The sequence below is a fragment of the Cryptotermes secundus genome, unplaced genomic scaffold, assembly GCF_002891405.2.
Source record: "Cryptotermes secundus unplaced genomic scaffold, Csec_1.0 scaffold356, whole genome shotgun sequence".
NCBI lineage: Eukaryota > Metazoa > Arthropoda > Insecta > Blattodea > Kalotermitidae > Cryptotermes > Cryptotermes secundus.
This window is the reverse complement of record NW_019739946.1, coordinates 618827-637025: the sequence shown is the minus strand read 5'-3', so window position 1 is coordinate 637025 and position 18199 is coordinate 618827. Positions and strand designations below refer to the sequence as shown.

The 18199-nt window shown below is 38.0% G+C and overlaps 1 protein-coding gene across 6 annotated transcripts in view; it reads left to right on the top strand.

The window, feature by feature from the left end:
- Nucleotides 1–18199, top strand: part of LOC111872090 (centrosomal protein of 89 kDa) — a 46454-nt gene that overhangs the window by 14681 nt on the left and 13574 nt on the right. For all 6 annotated transcript variants that reach the window (XR_004513863.1, XR_004513865.1, XR_004513864.1 and 3 more), the window contains exons 6-8: nucleotides 1165–1303; nucleotides 8033–8213; nucleotides 17189–17356. Coding sequence is in view for 3 of the 6 variants with exons in the window: in XM_023865639.2 (XP_023721407.1) it covers nucleotides 1165–1303; nucleotides 8033–8213; nucleotides 17189–17356 (488 nt within the window). In the remaining 3 variants the exon portion in view is untranslated. The remainder of the gene's footprint in view (nucleotides 1–1164; nucleotides 1304–8032; nucleotides 8214–17188; nucleotides 17357–18199) is intronic.

Genomic DNA, 18199 nt, shown 5'->3' with positions numbered 1-18199 from the left:
GCTCTTGTGAACGCAATAATGAACCTTCGGGTACGTTAAAATGCTGGGAGGTTCTCGAGTAGCTGCACAAATGGTGGCTTCTCAAGAAGGGCACAGCTCCATGAGTGAGTGAGTGAGTGAGTGACTTAAAAGAGGCAATATCAGAATGAAGGAAATTGCAAAATGAGTAGTTTCTTAATGTATGTGCTTTGCCTGGCGCTGTTCAGTACTGTGTAAGAACAGTCAGATGAGCCATGCATATGGCATGGATGGATTAACACAAAATGCATGCAGCATTTTCATTGGAGTATCTCTGTGAAAGAGACCACTTCAGAGACCTGTGCTTTTATTACTATTAAAATCGATATTTAAGAAACTGGTTGTTTGCCTCAAGATTGGGTGCAGTAGGAGCTTGTGTGCTGACAGTGGCAAACCTTCAAGTATCCGAATAGGCTGAAACATGATCATGTAAATATTGTATGATCAAGGAAGATCCTGTTACGGAGTTGGGTAGGTGAATAGGTAGGTTGTGAGTTTGTGTGCTCATTTGCTGAGTAGAAGCCATTTCTGAATAAGGTGATTGTGACCAAATCTGGGATTAGGCTGTTCAGCTCATACAGCACTGAAAATATACATGTTTCCATTTGTGGCCTAAATTCCTTTCTTAAGGAGAGAACGTAGGCTAATGAAGTAACCATACTCTTTGTATATACCCCCTTCCAACTTTTGAACCAGCTGACTGATTTTAAAAGAATGCAGTGAAAATGTTACCCCATTGGAGGCCACCACTGTATCATATTTTTTAATTGCCTATAGTCAGTATACCATTACATAATTTAGCATCTTGAAATGATAGCAAGCCTTTAAAAAATATGCAACAGAATATTTCTAACTACGGGGCCATTTGAGGCTGGGATTTGAAATGTAGTTTTAAGACAAATCATAGTCATACCACACTCCTTGCATGAATATTGTTTGTAAGTCAGCAACAAGAATATGGTGATGCTTATAAACTTTGAGACTATATCCAGTAAATTTAACATATAATCTATGCTTAAGTAATGAGGTGTACAAAACATGAAAAAACCTCATCATTGTCATCTGTAGGACTGGAAACCTATGCAGTAGGAATATAGACTTTATGAGCGAAGTCATTTTCATGTTAATGAAGGTAATCTGTTGTAGGCAGAAGAGAAGTCAGGTACCTGGCACACCTTAGAGCAGGACTGTAGCCTGGCACGGGAACAGAATGAGTTACTTATGAATGAGCTACAGCTGCACAAGGACAAGCTGCAGCAAGTACAAGTAGCATGTGATGAAAAAGGTAGGAGTGTGTCAACATTTGTGGAAGTTTTCAGTCCTGTAATGATATTGCATATGTCAGTGCACTATCACAGCTTCAGTTCTCTGTTGAACTTCTCCAATGACCATACATTTATATGAAATCTTGAGTAAAGAAGTCTGCTTGTTACAGTTATCCATGCATTAACATAGAGAGGAGGTGGGGGGGGGAGAACTGCAGAATGTAAATCATGATTGACAACACTAGGGCTTCATGCAGAGACACTACAAATGCTAAGGTGTGTCAAATGAAGATAAAAAAATGTGATTAAAGGTATATAATGGTGAGGGAGTTGCACACTGAGACTACATACATTTATGGCCAATAAAATTTGTCACTCTGGATACGTTTGGTAACTCTGTATGATGAATCAGTTGCTTATAGCAATGAATTAGCAATTTGTGTCATAGTCAAGACATCTACCAAACTTGAATGGCAAAGTGGGATGTGTTTTTGGAATGCAGATGGTGTTAAATCTACAGAAATGCGTCACCATACAGTCTGTGATATCAAACATTCAGATGTATGGTTGGGTGCAGAAGTTAGATATTATGTGCAAAGAGTGGATGATGCCCTGCAAACCATATTGTGACTCTAGGCTGCAATAATGCTGTCAGAGCTGTCATATGTGACAATAGTGACATTAATCGGATGGAGTCTGCTTTCGATATAAATTGGAGCAATCATTCCTTCAAGTTGTTGTCCATAATTAATTAGGTGTTCACAAAGCCAGAACAACAACAAAAGTTAAAGCCTGACCTGAAACAAAAACAAGCATACATTTGTTCACAACTTTTGCCATGATACAAAATCAAAGGTGGTGCCTTTCATGCATGTATTACATTTTTGTAAGATCCATTTTAATGTTACTTTCACATCTATGCCTAAGTTTCCCAAGAGGTCTCAGAGTTTTCAGCAGTGGAGGTTATAACATTCCAAGAAACTGTGTAAACAAAGGTAGATTTTCTTTATAAATTGAACATGTCACGAAAAGAATTCATCATTTTAAACCTGGAAGTGAGCAAAATAATATGGAATGATAGCATCCCAGCTCCCCAAGGACAAAGACATGTCACATGACACAATCTTCTGTCAAAATCATATTAATGTAATTCAGAGTTATGAACGGTATTGTTCTGGAATATTACATGGAAGAAGGGACAGCTACGGACTCTGCTGCATGCTACAAGTTACTGAGGACCATTTTGAAGTTGATCATTGGCACAAAGTGTTGGAATTTCTTGCAAATCAGGTTTGCCTCCAGCACAGTAATACTTGCCCTCACTGTGCTCATGCAACTAAACCAAACTCCGTGGCTTTAGTCCACAAGTGAACTATATGCTTGTGGAGGTCGGCGCGGCCCACATTGATGCGATCGATGTCTCTTCAATATTGAGGAGCGAACATACTGTCCATGGTTTGCATCTTAATCCTCGAGGCAAGGACAAGCTGACGCGACTCATTGCAGAGAGCATTAAGGGCAGACACATTCCAGTTGTCATGGGTGTTCAGAATCATTTTTTAGGATAAAGAGTGCAAGTAAAGTTTATCAAGTAAAAGAAATTGCAAAAGAAACTAATCTTTCAGACAATAATGTTAGTGAACCAATAGAAATCAGAAAAGGTAATTGCAGTCTACTAAATTCAGTGAATAATAAAGTACTAAGAATATTCCATCAGAATATAAGAGGATTGAGAAACAAAACAAATGAACTAATAAGCTCCATGAATTCAAATCTTCCACACATACTGTGCCTTACTGAACATCACATGAAACAGCTGGAATTAGAACATCTTCACTTAGAAAATTATAATTTAGGTGCTAGATACTGTAGGAAAACACTGGAGAAAGGAGGAGTGAGTATTTTTGTACACAAAAACCTAAAATTTACTAAAATAAATTTAGAAGATTATTGCAAAGACCAGGATCTGGAAGCATGTGCTCTAAAGTTAGACTCTCCTTTTTCAAATATTTGTATACTGACTTTATATAGAGCCCCATCTGGAAACTTCAATCACTTTTTAAATAGATTAGAAACCATCCTAAATGTACTGCATGGTTCAAAAGTTGAATTTATAATTTGTGGTGATATAAATATAAACTATCTCATCGACAGTAATAGGAAACTAAATTTAGACTCTTTGTTATCATCTTACAATCTCTCCAGTACTGTTAACTTTCCCACAAGAGTTCAAAATAATTCTAGTTCAGCGATAGATAATATATTCATTGATAACTCAAAATTAAGAGACTATACTGTAGGACCCTTTATAAATGGCTTATCCGATCATGATGCTCAACTCATAGAAATAAATAATATTGACCTTCAGCCCAGTAATCAACAATATCAAACAGTAAGGAAAATCAACAAGCATACGATGGCAGATTTTGTCACAAAATTAAGTAATGAATCATGGGACAATGTATTTGACAGCAATAATATTGATTCTAAATTTAATTGCTTTCTGAACACATACTTGAGGATCTTTTATTCAAGCTTTCCCTTAAAAATAGTCAAAAATGAAAATAAAAACAAATCCACCTGGATAACAATTGGAATAAAAACTTCATGTAAACACAAAAGACAACTATATTTGGCCAGTAGGGACAGTAATGATCCAAGACTAAAAAGTCACTACAAAATGTACTGTAAAATTTTGTCAAAAGTCATTAAAGAAGCCAAACAGAATAACTATAACAGCCAAATTCTAAAATCAAACAATAAAATTAAAACCACCTGGGATATTGTGAAAGTTGAATCAGGAAAGAAATCTGTTAATGAAGACGTACAAAGTTTGAATATTGAAGGGAAGTCCACTAACAATCCACAAGCTATCGCAAGTGCATTTAATGAATATTTCCTTTCATTAGCTGAGAAAACATATTCCAATAATAATAATAATAATAATAATAATAATAATAATAATAATAATAATAATAATAATAATAATAATAATAATAATAATAATAATAATAATAATAATAATAATAATAATAATAATAATAATAATAATAATAATAATAATAATAATAATAATAATAATAATAATAATAATAATAATAATAATAATAATAATAATAATAATAATAATAATAATAATAATAATAATAATAATAATAATAATAATAATAATAATAATAATAATAATAATAATAATAATAATAATAATAATAATAATAATAATAATAATAATAATAATAATAATAATAATAATAATAATAATAATAATAATAATAATAATAATAATAATAATAATAATAATAATAATAATAATAATAATAATAATAATAATAATAATAATAATAATAATAATAATAATAATAATAATAATAATAATAATAATAATAATAATAATAATAATAATAATAATAATAATAATAATAATAATAATAATAATAATAATAATAATAATAATAATAATAATAATAATAATCCAATATACTATCTGTCACGTGCCTTTAACAATTCATTTCCAAATATAAATCTCAAATTCTCAACAAGGAAGGAAATTGAAAACATTATTAAATCCCTTAAGCCCAAAAATTCACATGGATATGATGAAATCTCTACCAAATTACTTAAAGCAAGCTCTGTTTACATCAGTTCACCCTTGAATCATCTATGTAATAAATCTTTATCATCAGGTACTTTTCCTCAACGCTTAAAATACGCTGTAATGAAACCACTTTTTAAAAAAGGAGAGAGAAAATGCATCTCTAATTACAGACCAATATCCATATTGACTTCATTCTCAAAAGTCTTTGAAAAAGTTATGTATAATAGACTACTTGAACACTTAAATTCTAACAACATATTAGTCAAAGAGCAATTTGGATTTAGGAAAGACCTAACAACAGAAAAAGCAACCTATGAACTAACTAACGATATTTTAAGTGCTCTCAATGACAGATTAATTGTGGGAGGGATTTTCTGTGATCTAGCAAAAGCTTTCGATTGTGTTAATCATGATATCTTACTATCGAAATTAAATTTCTATGGAATAACTGGCAAAGCTAATGAATGGATCAAATCATACCTCAAAAACAGGTATCAAAGAGTTGAAATAAATAATAAAAACTCCAGTCATAATGCATTTTCAAACTGGGGAATTATAAAGCACGGTGTTCCACAAGGATCAATTTTAGGTCCCTTACTTTTTCTTCTCTACATAAATGATCTATCTAAAACCATCAACAATAAATCTAAACCAATTCTATATGCAGATGACACTAGTATAATATTTAAGAACTCTAAATTTGAAAACTTTAAAAATGACATAAATATTGTATTTGAAGCCTTAAACAGATGGTTCGAAGCCAATTTACTCTCATTAAATTTTGATAAAACCCATTACATATCATTCACAACTAAAAACAACCACCAAATTGATCTGGACATCAGTTATGCCAACAAATTAATCTGTAAAGTACTTGATACAAAATTCCTTGGAATACATGTAGACAGTACACTGTCTTGGAAAATACATATTGAACAAATTATACCTAAATTAAATGCAGCTTGCTATGCGATGAGATCAATTAAGCCTTTTATGTCACAGGAAACATTGAAGATGGTTTACCATGCCTACTTTCATTCTATTATGAACTATGGATTAATATTTTGGGGGAACTCTTCACATAGTGTAATAATTTTTAAAATACAAAAGAATATAATTAGAATCATTACAGGATGTAGAAGTAGAGATTCATGTAGAGAATTATTTAAGAAATTAAAAATTCTACCTCTTCAATCGCAATACATATTATCGCTTCTCTTATTTGTTGTTTACAACAAAGATAAATTCAAATTAAATTCTGATGTCTATAACATGAATACTAGACAAAAATATAACTTCCACCTACCCTCATCAACTTTATCAGTATATCAAAAAGGAGTCTACTTTACTGGCATAAAAGTGTTCAACAATCTGCCACAAAGTATTAAAAACTTGGGCAATGATACTAAAAAGTTTAAATCAGAGTTAAAGAATTATCTACATGCTCATTCCTTCTACTCTTTAGATGAATACTTCAATGTAAATAGAGAATGATGTAAAATTAAGTTATATTAATTTTTAAGCTAAAATTGCCTGTACTTATGTATGTAACATTTTGACTTGTTCTGTATCCAAAGGTACTAACCTGCTTAGGATTTATAGAATGTAAATAAATTCAATTCAATTCAATTCAGTACCGACCAAGTGACCACTGCTTGTCGGCGAAGTTCAACTTACTTACTCATGGAGCTGAGCCCTTCTGGAGAAGCCACCAATTCTGCAGCTACTCAAGAATTTCCCAGAATTTTATGGAACCTGAAGGTTCATTACCATGTTCACAAGAGCCTTCCACTGGTCCATATCCTGAGCCAGATCTATGCAAGCCATACCATCCCATCCTATCTCTCTAAGATCCATTCTAATATTGTCCACCCACCTATGCCATGGTCTTCCCTGTGGTATCTTTCCTTCTGGCTTTCCCACCAATATCCTATACACATTCCTCGTCTCCCCCATTCGTGCTACATGACCTGCCCACCTCATCCTCCTTGACTTGATCATTCTAATTATACTTGGAGAAGAGTACAAGTTATGAAGCTCCTCATTATGCAGTTCACCAACCTCCTGTCACTTCATCTCTCCGTAACATAATAATTTTTTACGGTGAGGAGTTGTTAGCCCCCATGCCCAACTCCCAAGCTGGAGGGCCACCCCTTGTCAGCTGTCCGCAACTGCTTATTCAATATATTCGCAGCTTCCCTCCAAAAGTTGAGGGCATCTCCTCCATCCACCACCTGAGGACGCGCCATGCCATGGTGACAGGAACCCACCTAACAACAGTTGACATAATTTGAAACCGGGAATTAGAAATCATACCATGGCCTCCATATTCAGTTGATCTCTAATAAAAGAGAGTAATAAAATAAGCAATGAAGAGGATGGCACTTCAGAACCTATGAAGATGTGAAGTGAGCAATGCATCTCTGGCTTAGAAATCAGCCAGAATTATTATATTATGAAAATGGTATAGGTATACTAGTGACCCAACTGAAAAAGTTCATCAGTGATGAGACAGCAACATATATTATATATTATCACCCAGCAGATATCATCAGTGTAGACCAACAGCTGATATGTCCCATTTAATTTCAGTCCCACCTGGTTTTCCTGGACCTTTAGAATATGTCCTAATGACATATGTCCTATTTTAAAGCTAAGTTGAAAAGGAGTGGCAATAAAGCATCTTATTGTTTTTGACCAATTTGGGTAGAAAAATTATCATTTCCATAGAAAAATGTATATTTGCTTGCTGGTTTGGTGTCACCTCTGTCCCATCTGACCTCCTTTACTCCCACTAAATCTAACATATGTTTTGATATTTCTATTACAGCTGTCATGAGTGAACCTGCCCTATACAGACTTCTTACATTCCACGTACCATACTTGATTAAAACCTTCGTTGTTTCTAGATGTCCAGAAATCTAAAAATGTTTCAAATGAATTCTTTTTACACTTAGAAAAATTGTACATAATTTAGAACACAGAGTGTATGCAACACATGTCTAGACAGTTCTGTGTCTCAGCTCTGAGATAGCTTGTGTTGAATAATTAAGTGAATCAAATTAATTCAGGGTTGGCTGGATTACTTAGCATGAACATTTCTTACAGTACACTGCTTGCTGCCAGTCAGCATCATGTCTGTTTTTTCATTCAGTTGCAGAGCTGACAAAAGACAACGAAATGTTGGTGAATAAATTTCACCAGTATCGAGGGGAATTACTGACCTTAAAAGGCCAATATTCAGTACTCAGAGAGGAATATGATCATTTGAAGAAAGATGCTGACAGCAAAGTTCCATTTTCTGTACATTCTGCATCTGTTTCAGAGTGTAGGCGGTAAGTTTTTCACTGGAAAAAGAACTTTAGAAGTGAATTATTGTTTTCCTTAAAGAAGGTAATTATTATGTTTAAGTAATGAACCCCATGAGCTGGGATATCTCAGACAGTATAGTGACTGACTATGGGCTGGAGGTCAGGAGTTGGAGTTTGAGTCCCTGTGAGGCAAAAATTTTCACTTTTCCATGTCATCTGTGGTCCACCCAACCTATCCAATGGGTACTGGGGGCCCTTTCCCTGGAGGTAAAGCGGCTGGGGCATGAAGCTTACCACTCACCTCCAACTAGTGCTGAGGTCAAGAAAAATGTGGATCTATACATCCACTCCCCATATGCCCTCATGGCATAATGCTTAATTAGTTGAGCACAAGGACAACTTTACTTTTTACCATAAGTGATGAACCCCATGGATCAGAGTCCTTGAGGAAGTCATAGGTCTTCTTCAGATGAAGAAATTTCCCACCGTTTGTGTAACCTAAAGGCTCATCACCATGATGGCAGGAGCCTGCCTAAACCATACCCTATATCCAGTCCACACTCTCACATCCTGCTTCTATAACATCCATTATTCTGTTTTTCCTCCCTCTTACATCCAAATATTCTCCTCAGCATTTTGTTCCTAAACAACCTCATTCTTATGTTCTTCCCCTAGAATGAGAGACCAAACTTACTTTATACTCACATAAAACAGCAGTAAAAATGATGTTTTTTTGTACCATGCCTTACTCTTTAGGTTTTAAATGGGAGACAGGAAAGTAAAAATATTCTGAACTGAACAACAGTAAGCATTTCCCAAGTTTATTTTGCATTTTGCATCTTTATGGATGCAAGTTTGATTTCTTACTGTCATGCCCAGATGTATGAATTTGAATAATAATTAATGCTCCAGAGAATTTATTGTAATGTTGTTTCATATTCAATTCCCAGTGTTAATATTTGAATTGTACAAAATAAATTTTAGCCCTATCTCATAGTTATTTGATTTCTGATGCAAGATGAGTATAGAGTATAGCATACACTTGGCTCTTTTATTTTATAAGACCTGGTCAAAAAGTATTGAGACTGAATTCATATCTTAAGCTCCATCTCTTTAGTCACCTGTGGTCAGCATGCTTTTTTCAGTTGGCTGAGAATACAAGGGCAACATGAGAGCATTACATTTTCTGAGAAGGTGGGAAAGACAGTGACTGGGAGGTTAATCTCCTTTAACCTTTAAACGCCTGGCTTTTGATATTGTGGTAAGCTTGGGCTTGCCAGAGTTTATTTAAATGCCTGCTGCTGGTGTGCATTTAAATGCACATTGCTACTCTGCTTTCAAATGTCCGTTCATGTTAAAGTAAAAAGTAAAGTAAAGCTATCCCTGTAACAGGCTGTGTAGGCCCATAGGGTTGTGAGACGTTGAGGGTCCCACACTATCTAGACAATCGGCTCAAAGATGGCGGTAAGGTTGTCAGCCTTACGCGCTGACTGCGCTTTACCCCCAGGAAAAGTATTTAATTAAGTCCTTGTACTCATTTCTGTTAGAGGCTGATTAAAGCCCGGGGCCTAGTGGGGCTGGAAGGATTAGGTCAACTGAAAAAATCCAATCACCTCATCAGGACTTGATCCCGCGACCTTCCAGCTTGTAGCATAGCCCCTCAACCACTACAGTACCACGAGGTGGTCCGTTCCTGTTAGGGCACTTAAACAATTTTAAGCATTGTGTTTAAAAATGTTGTGTCTAACACAATTTTTATGATTAATGGATGGAATTAACTTTGTTTCTATCAGCAAGGAACATAGTGTCGGATATTACAAGGGAAGATCTGAAAATTTTTATACAAAAAGTTATACTCTGTTTTCAATTTTTTCTTTTAATTTTGATGCGTACTGTAAAATTGGTTTCCAAGTTCTTCACAGAGTTATTCTGCATTATAAATTTGTCTCTGTAGCACTTGACAAATTTTAGCAGTCCCTGGTGCCATAAGACATATGGAAGCAATAAAATAATTTGGTTCTCTGCTGGAAAACCTTACATCTTTGTTACACTCTTCAGATTTTCAAATCTTTTGACTAAATGACAGAAGAATGAAAGCATGGCTATTCAAGAAATAGCTAGAGGGGTCCCTTCTTCAGTGCTAAGACCTTCCGTTATAGCTGCAAAAGATTATTGCCCTTTCTGTGGACATGAACAGACAGCTGCATCGTGGCTGCGATACAAAGTGTGATCTGTTTTCTGTGTGTTCGTAGTGAAATCTAATACTGTAGATTCATTTCAGCCTATATAGACATCAAGCAGATAACAACAAAGAAGGTATAGACATCGAATTTTACTATATGTTGTGACGTGTTGTGCTATGGAGGACACCCCNACCCCCCCCCCCCCCGCCAGCGGTGACTTGCCGAGCGGAGCCGAAGTGAGCCGAGTCCCAGCATGCTGGTTGCTATGCAAAGCAAGTAAATAGCGGTTGCTAAGCAAAGCCAGTCAACACCCCGTCTCTCCCCATGGTGACGTAACACGGGATGCCGCGGTTGCTATGTAGCCATAAACAACTCCCAACAGCGTTGCTAGGCTATCGGCAAACACGGCGACTAGGCAACAAGGAAGCAAGGCGTTTTCCCATTGTCCGGCTGAGAGTTTATAAGAGAACTGCACAGCCTACGAAGACAGTTGAGTTAAGTCGAGTTGAAATGTAGCCATCGCCGGAGACAGTTCTCAAGGCAGCAGCCTGCGAGTTGAGTTGGAATCTAGCCACAGTGAGCAGTTAAAGAGTGTGTGATCAGGTGTGGCACAGTTAAAGTGTAGCAGCCTATGAAGCGAGTAGTTGGAGTATAGCAGCAGTCACGGAAAGAAGAACCGGACGCATGTGTAATTGTGTAATTGGGAGTGTAATACAGAGAGACTTGTATTGCTCCCATACTGTGAATATGTGTAGACTGCTGAGGGGTGTGTGACGAGATTTGTGTGTAGGGTTTGTAAAGTTTGGAAACCTGTAACATTGTTATAATTAATTGAAGCCAAGACTTGTAGGTTGTTAAATAAACCAGTTAACAATCTGAATGGCGTCTTCAGTAACAAAACACGTTACACTGGTGTCAGAATTGTCTACAAACATAAACACACCACAATTTGAACTGAAGACTGAAGTCTGTGTTTACAGTGTTGCCATATGAAAATGGAAAAACTATTCGAAATGCTGAAAGAGATGAAGGCCGATATGGAGGTTGACAAGGAAGAAAGGAAGGCGGAGGAGGAAGAAATGGAGGCAAATAGGAAGAAAGACAAAGAGGAAATGCTGGCAAGAATGGACACCAACATGAAAACCCATCAAGAAGATTTAATGGCCAAATTAGACGCCAACCAAGAAAAGGCGGCGGCCGATAGGAAGGCTGACAAGGAAGAAATGAAGGCCGAAATGCAATCTATGTGGTCACAGTTGGATGAGACACTCCAACATAAAATTGAAGCTATCCAAGCAAGGACGGCTGCCTTGCGAGAAAAAATGGGAACCAGCCACATGGAGATGGTGTCCGCATTTCAACCAGAGACACGGGAAGTGACAATGGCCTGCCAAGAAATGGAGGCATGCCTAGAAGAAGAAAAGCCGGCCCCAGTGGACACGAAACCTGTGGCGGCACAACAAGAAGAGGTCCCCATAGTGATACCGGTCGGAGTGACGATGGCCTGCCGAGAAATGGAGGCATGTCCAGAAGAAGAAGAGCCGGCCTCAGTGGACATGAAACCTGAGGCGGCAGAATAACGAGAGGTACCCGTAAAAGACGCCGAAGTAATGCCGGTCAGAGAACCGAAGCAGAAAAAGCGTAGGGACTGAAACCAGCGGAATATGAAGAATCTGACATGGGGAAATTGTGGACCCCAGAAGAAGTTGGCTGCCACCTGCAGGAAGGTATCCCGTCATGCAACAGTGGCACGACGTTGGAGAAATGCCTTCAAGAAGGCAACTACCCAGGGAACCTTCGGATGCCAGAGAAAGGAATTAGCTGTCGACAATTGTCTACACCGTCTCTGCAAGCAGCCTCATGACGAGCCTCAAAAATTGCGGGGTGCCCATAGCAGTGTACAGAAATCAGCAGTGGGCATGGTTATGCCAGTAAGCGGCTGGAAGACCAGGAGGAACGACGACGTCAGGAAGTGCGGACCACACCTGAAGTGCTGTTACGTCAACGTAAAGAACTTCTCAGGGAAGACGTAAACAAGGATTGGGCACTGTGGAGGGGTCAACCTCCTCCAAAACGAAAAAAGGGAAACAGCCCGTATGGGGGGAACCGGTAGTAGGAGCACCGGCCTCCCTAGCAAAAATGAATGAAGACTGAATGAGCGACGAATGTGATACAACTGGATCTTCGGGCACGTAGCAGGAAACCGCTCGAGATGAGCTGGTCTTAAGAGGAGAGTGGTTGTAACGGCCAGATAATAGTCGCTGCGAGGAGTAGCCGAAACAATAGGAGACCCACCAAGCACATCCTTGGAAGAAAAGGAATGGGGGTGCACCGTTAGGTTATTCGGGACGAACAGCCTTAAGGAGGGAGCAGTATGAGGTGTTGCACTATGGAGGACACCCCTCCCCCCCGCCAGCGGTGACGTGCCGAGCGGAGCCGAAGTGAGCTGAGTCCCAGCACGCTGGTCGCTATGCAAAGCAAGTAAACAGCGGTTGCTAAGCAAAGCCAGTCAACACCCCATCTCTCCCCGCGGGTGACATAACACGGGATGCCACAGTTGCTACGTAGCCGTAAGCAACTCCCAACAGCGTTGCTAGGCTATCGGCAAACACAGCGTGTAGGCAACAAGGAAGCAAGGCGTTTTCCCATTGTCCAGCTGAGGGTTTATAAGAGAACCGCACAGGCTGCGAAGACAGTTGAGTTGAGTCGAGTTGAAATGTAGCCGTCGCCGGAGACAGTTCCCAAGGCAGCAGCCTGCGAGTTGAGTTGGAATCTAGCCACAGTGAGCAATTAAAGAGTGTGTGATCAGGAGTAGCACAGTTAAAGTGTAGCAGCCTATGAAGCGAGTAATTGGAGTATAGCAGCAGTCGCGGAAAGAAGAACCGGACGCATGAGTAATTGTGTAATTGGGAGTGTGTAATACAGAGAGACTTGTATTGCTCCCGTACTGTGAATACATGTAGACTACTGAGGACAGTGTGAAGAGATTTGTGTGTAGGGTTTGTAAAGCGTGGAAACCCGTAACAGTGTTATAATTAATTGTAGCCAAGACTTGTAGGTTGTTAAATAAACCAATTAACAATCTGAACGGCGTCTTCAGTGGCTAAACACGTTACAATATTTTTAACACATTAATCTCCAGAATCTGCAATAAAAGTACTGGCTCGTGGATGAGTTTGGGCATAACTCATACATATACTCTTTTTGTTGTTCTTCACTTAGGTATCATTTTAATTCCTCTATTAGGGTTTTACTCAAGTCAGTCTGGTAATTACTACATTTAAAAATAAATATTTAGGACTGTGCATGCGCTTCTACTATCGACGTGTGCGCGCACTTCCACTAGTGGAGTTTAAATGCCTGACTGGCCAAAACGGGGTACTTTGGCCACGACAACCTTACTCATCACTGGCCCGAATGGGGCACTTCGGACATTTAAAGTTAAAATGTACTCGCTCAGCATGTAAACATTTATTACAGTGTTCCTGCCAATGTTGCAAGCATCTCCAAGATTCTGTGCTTGTAACCACATAAAGCTGAACTATTACAATGTGTTAAATTTTTTCCACCACACCATCAAAACTTTCAATTTTCAAGGCTTTTATTCAAGTTTACAGAACAGAAAAAGGCTGTATCTGGTGAGTGAGCAGGCTGCTACACTGTCCAGAATATAGGCCCAATTTATTAGTGTTTTATTCTGATTTTATTGGATTGGACTGATATTATTACTTAAAGTAATCTGTTCCAATTTTTTATCTATGTATTTTGGATAATGCAGGAGACTTGAGTTCATGAAGGATATTACATTGCAGTGCCTTTACACAAAAGTAATGTAATATTACAGACATTCAGAATTTTTCTAGAGGCATCCTGGCTCCTACATGCCTGGACTTTGACTTTAGTGGCCCATTCATTATCTTCATTAGCTTCCATTTTCAGATGTACTGAAATCAGGGGTTGTGTGACAGCGTAGATGAATGAAGTGAAGCCTGGGATGGCACAATTTTAGGAGGAGCACATTTTACAAACCCTTTCCCTTTTTTATCCAGATTGATTTCTGATTATAATTCCTCATGTTATGACCATTTTTTGGCTGTTATGTAAATGTGTTACACAGCAAAATAAATTAAGCACTTTTAAAAATTACAAACCTAATGACAGATTTCTTCAGAGTGGTTCAAAATTCTGTGTTATTAACTCTAACCAAGTTTTGAGTAATTTTCTTGTTCTTTTCTGGCACTTCAACCATGTGTGGTTCTTGTCCTCCTCCACGATCATCCTCCATAGGTTCCTGTTCAGCACCTTTGTTTTCAATCCTCATACACCAGGGAATATGAGATCTTGATATACACTAATCAGTAGGGCCCGGATTTTTTGAAAATGCATATGCAAATGCACATTTTGAGGGTTTTTGGTCGTTATTGCATATTCTAAATGTAAGAGCATATTTCTGCATATATGTTTGGAATTAAGGATAATTTCAATGTTCTCCAACAAAATCGGTTTTGCCTGTGTTTTGGACATCCCTTGCCAGTTGCTGTTCTCAACTCTCTGAGTAACAGCACTTTTATCACTTACAATACAAGCAGATAGCTTGGCTATTTCGAAAGGGAGGGGGTGGGGTTTTCCTGCATTTCTTTGACCACCACAGCAGACAGTAGCATCAGAGGGTTGGTCTCGAGAGAAGTCTCTTCAGTTAATGTGTTACTCTTTACTTTAATAGTCTGCATCAAAAAAGTGTTGATGTCTGAAAATGCCTAAAGAAAAGTGCAGCAGTAGATATTTAAAAGTTCAGTGGGTGTCTGATAATAGCGACTATTCAACAGACAGTGTCGTGTACAATCAAGTGTGCGCAAAGGAAGTAAAATATGAAAAGAAATTTCAACTTGAACAACACTCAAGAACGACTACACATATTACGGCAAAGAAGGGGAAGAAGAACAGCACACCACAACAACTACTTCTTACACAGGTCAAACCCAAGTCCTCTGTTAATACATTTTCAGCCGATCTTTGTAAGGTTTTAGTCTGCAGCAACATTCCATGGAATAAATTAAGCAATCCAGTTCTGCAATCATTTCTGGAGAAATATTGTGTAATTAAAAAAAAACTCAGATGAATCAACTCTTAGAAGAAATTATCTACCTTTGCTGTATGAATCTACTCTGGAGTCAATCCGTTCTGACATCGGAGGGAACTGTGTCTGGATATCAGTGGATGAGACAACCGATTTATGTGGCCGATACATTGCAAATTTTGTAGTTGGTCAGCTAGATCCAGACAAACCCGGCAACTTCATCTTCTTGCTTGCAAAGTACTAGAGAAAACCAACCATAGCACAATAACAAGATTTTTAAATGATTCTCTGCGACTACCATGGCCATCTGAAATTGAGAATAATTGTTGTAAGGTGCTTGTAGTACTCACAGATGCAGCTTCCTATATGTTGAAAGCACCAAAGGCCTTACAAGTATTTTATCCAAATCTTATACACGTAACCTGTTTAGCGCACGGATTACACCATATTGCAGAAAAAATATGCGCATAGTTTCCAGCTGTTAGCGAATTAATTGCAAGTGGGAAAAAACTGTTTCTGAAAGCACCAGCTCATGTCCAGTTCTACAAAAATTGCCTGCCTCAGGTTCCTCTGCCACCTGAACCTGTCCTAACTAGGTGGGGGACATGGTTATCCGCAGTTTCATTTTATCAGGAGAATTTCAATCAAGTAAAACAGGTGGTTACAATACTTGAAGATGAGTGTGCATGTGTCTGTGAAGCAACAGTGGTGCTTGGAAGTGATACTGTTTATCAAGATGTGAATTTTATCCATGCACATTTTTCTACAGTTTCAAAAGCGATTGAGAGCTTAGAATCTTGCGGTGCACTCCTTCATGACTCACTTCAACTCGTTCAGAAAGCAACTTGTTCACCGAATTCCGCTCCAGGCAAAATTGGGGAGAAGATTAAATTCAAGTTAGAAAAGGTGTTGAAATCTAACCCAGGACTAAAAAAGATTCACTCCATTAGTCAGTACTTGAGTGGAATTAGGGTATCTTTGCCAGATGAATGTTCCGAACCTTTGGCGCCAGTGTATAAATACTGTCCAATCACGTCAGTTGATGTAGAAAGATTATTCTCAGCCTATAAACTCATTTTGACCGACAATGGACATAGTTTGTCTCCAGAAAACACTGAAAAACTTCCAGTTGCCTATTGTGATGCTACTTTCTGCAGTGAATGATACGTGTAAATAGGTGAGTCTGAATAAAGTGACCTGTTTCTTAAGTGCATATTGTTTTATTTTTGGTGCATATTTTCCTGCTTTTTAGCACATATTTTAAGTGTTTTTAGTTCATATTTTAAGTGTTTTTAGCGCATAAAGATCCGGACCCTAGTAATCAGCCATCTTACATTGGGTCTTCCAGCCCTCCTTGTGCCTTCAGGCATGGAAAAAGTTAGTTTCTTATACAGAGATCTTGTGTGCTTTGAGAAAGTTTATCTGTTTTTAATTTTGTGAGGGGAACAGAATTTCTCTTTGCCTGAGGTGACATTTGTACTTACATCAACACTAATTGGAATACGTCTTACAGATTAATTGTGCATCTACAAAATGTGCAGAACAGTAAAATCACAGAGACGCAAGTAAACTGCATACTCGTATATGTGCCCTGAAATATTGAATCCTTACAGGTTGCTTGACCTTACCGCCATCTTCGAGCTGATTGTCTAGATAGTGTGGGACCCTCAACATCTCACAACCCTCTGGGCCTTCAGGGCCTGGTACAGGGATAGCTATACTTTTCTTTTTACTTACAGGTTGCTTGAGGAGTTGAAGACTAAATATGAGGGAGACAAGAGCAATTTGACAACCCAGGTTCAGGAGCTGCAGTCACAGAAGCCTCATCTGGAGGTGCAGCTTGTTAATGCGACAACTGAAAACAGTCGACTACAGATCCAAGTTAAGACACTCGACAAGCTGCTCAAGTATGTTCGTGTAATGTAGTGACATTCTTTTTATGCCATATGTTACTACATGTGTGTATATACTTGTCTATATAAAAATAAAAATAGACTTATGAGATCAGCTTCCTTCTTGCAAGTGTGTGTGTGTGTGTGTGTGTGTGTGTGTATGTATGTGTATGCCACCTACTAACTTCCGAATGCCTGAACCAATCTTTATGAAACTTGATATATATATCATGGCACCTCAGCCCATTTCAACGACATAATTCATAAATCCCTTCCATCAGTAATACCAACATTACAGCCGCTCAAATTTCTTATGCAGTACCTTAATATTTCTTAAGTGCCTGTACCAATCTTCATGAAACTTGGTATGTATATCATGCCAGATGAAACCATCTCAGTGGCACACTTCATAAATTCCTCTCATCAGTAATACCAACACTGTAGTCTCTCAAATTGTTGATACAGTAATACCCCTAATGTTACTCGAATGCACAAACCGATTGTCATGAGACCTGGCATGTATATGCCATGCCATCTGAGATCATCTCAGTGGCAGACACCAGAAATCGTTCGCATTAATAATACCAACACTGCAGCCTCTCAGATTGTCGAGGTAATAACCTTAATTTGATCTGAATACCCAAACCATTCTTCATGATACTTGTTATATGTATTATGCCATCTGAGGCCATCTCAACAGTATACCTTTTAATTGCTCCCATCAGTATGACTAGCACTCTAGCCTCCCAGACAGTATTATTGTATTGACTTCACTGCACATGTATACTTAAGTTTTCTTTCTACCTATCATATCAGATGCTTAAATTACAGGGAAATGAAAGTAGGAGATTAGTCTCT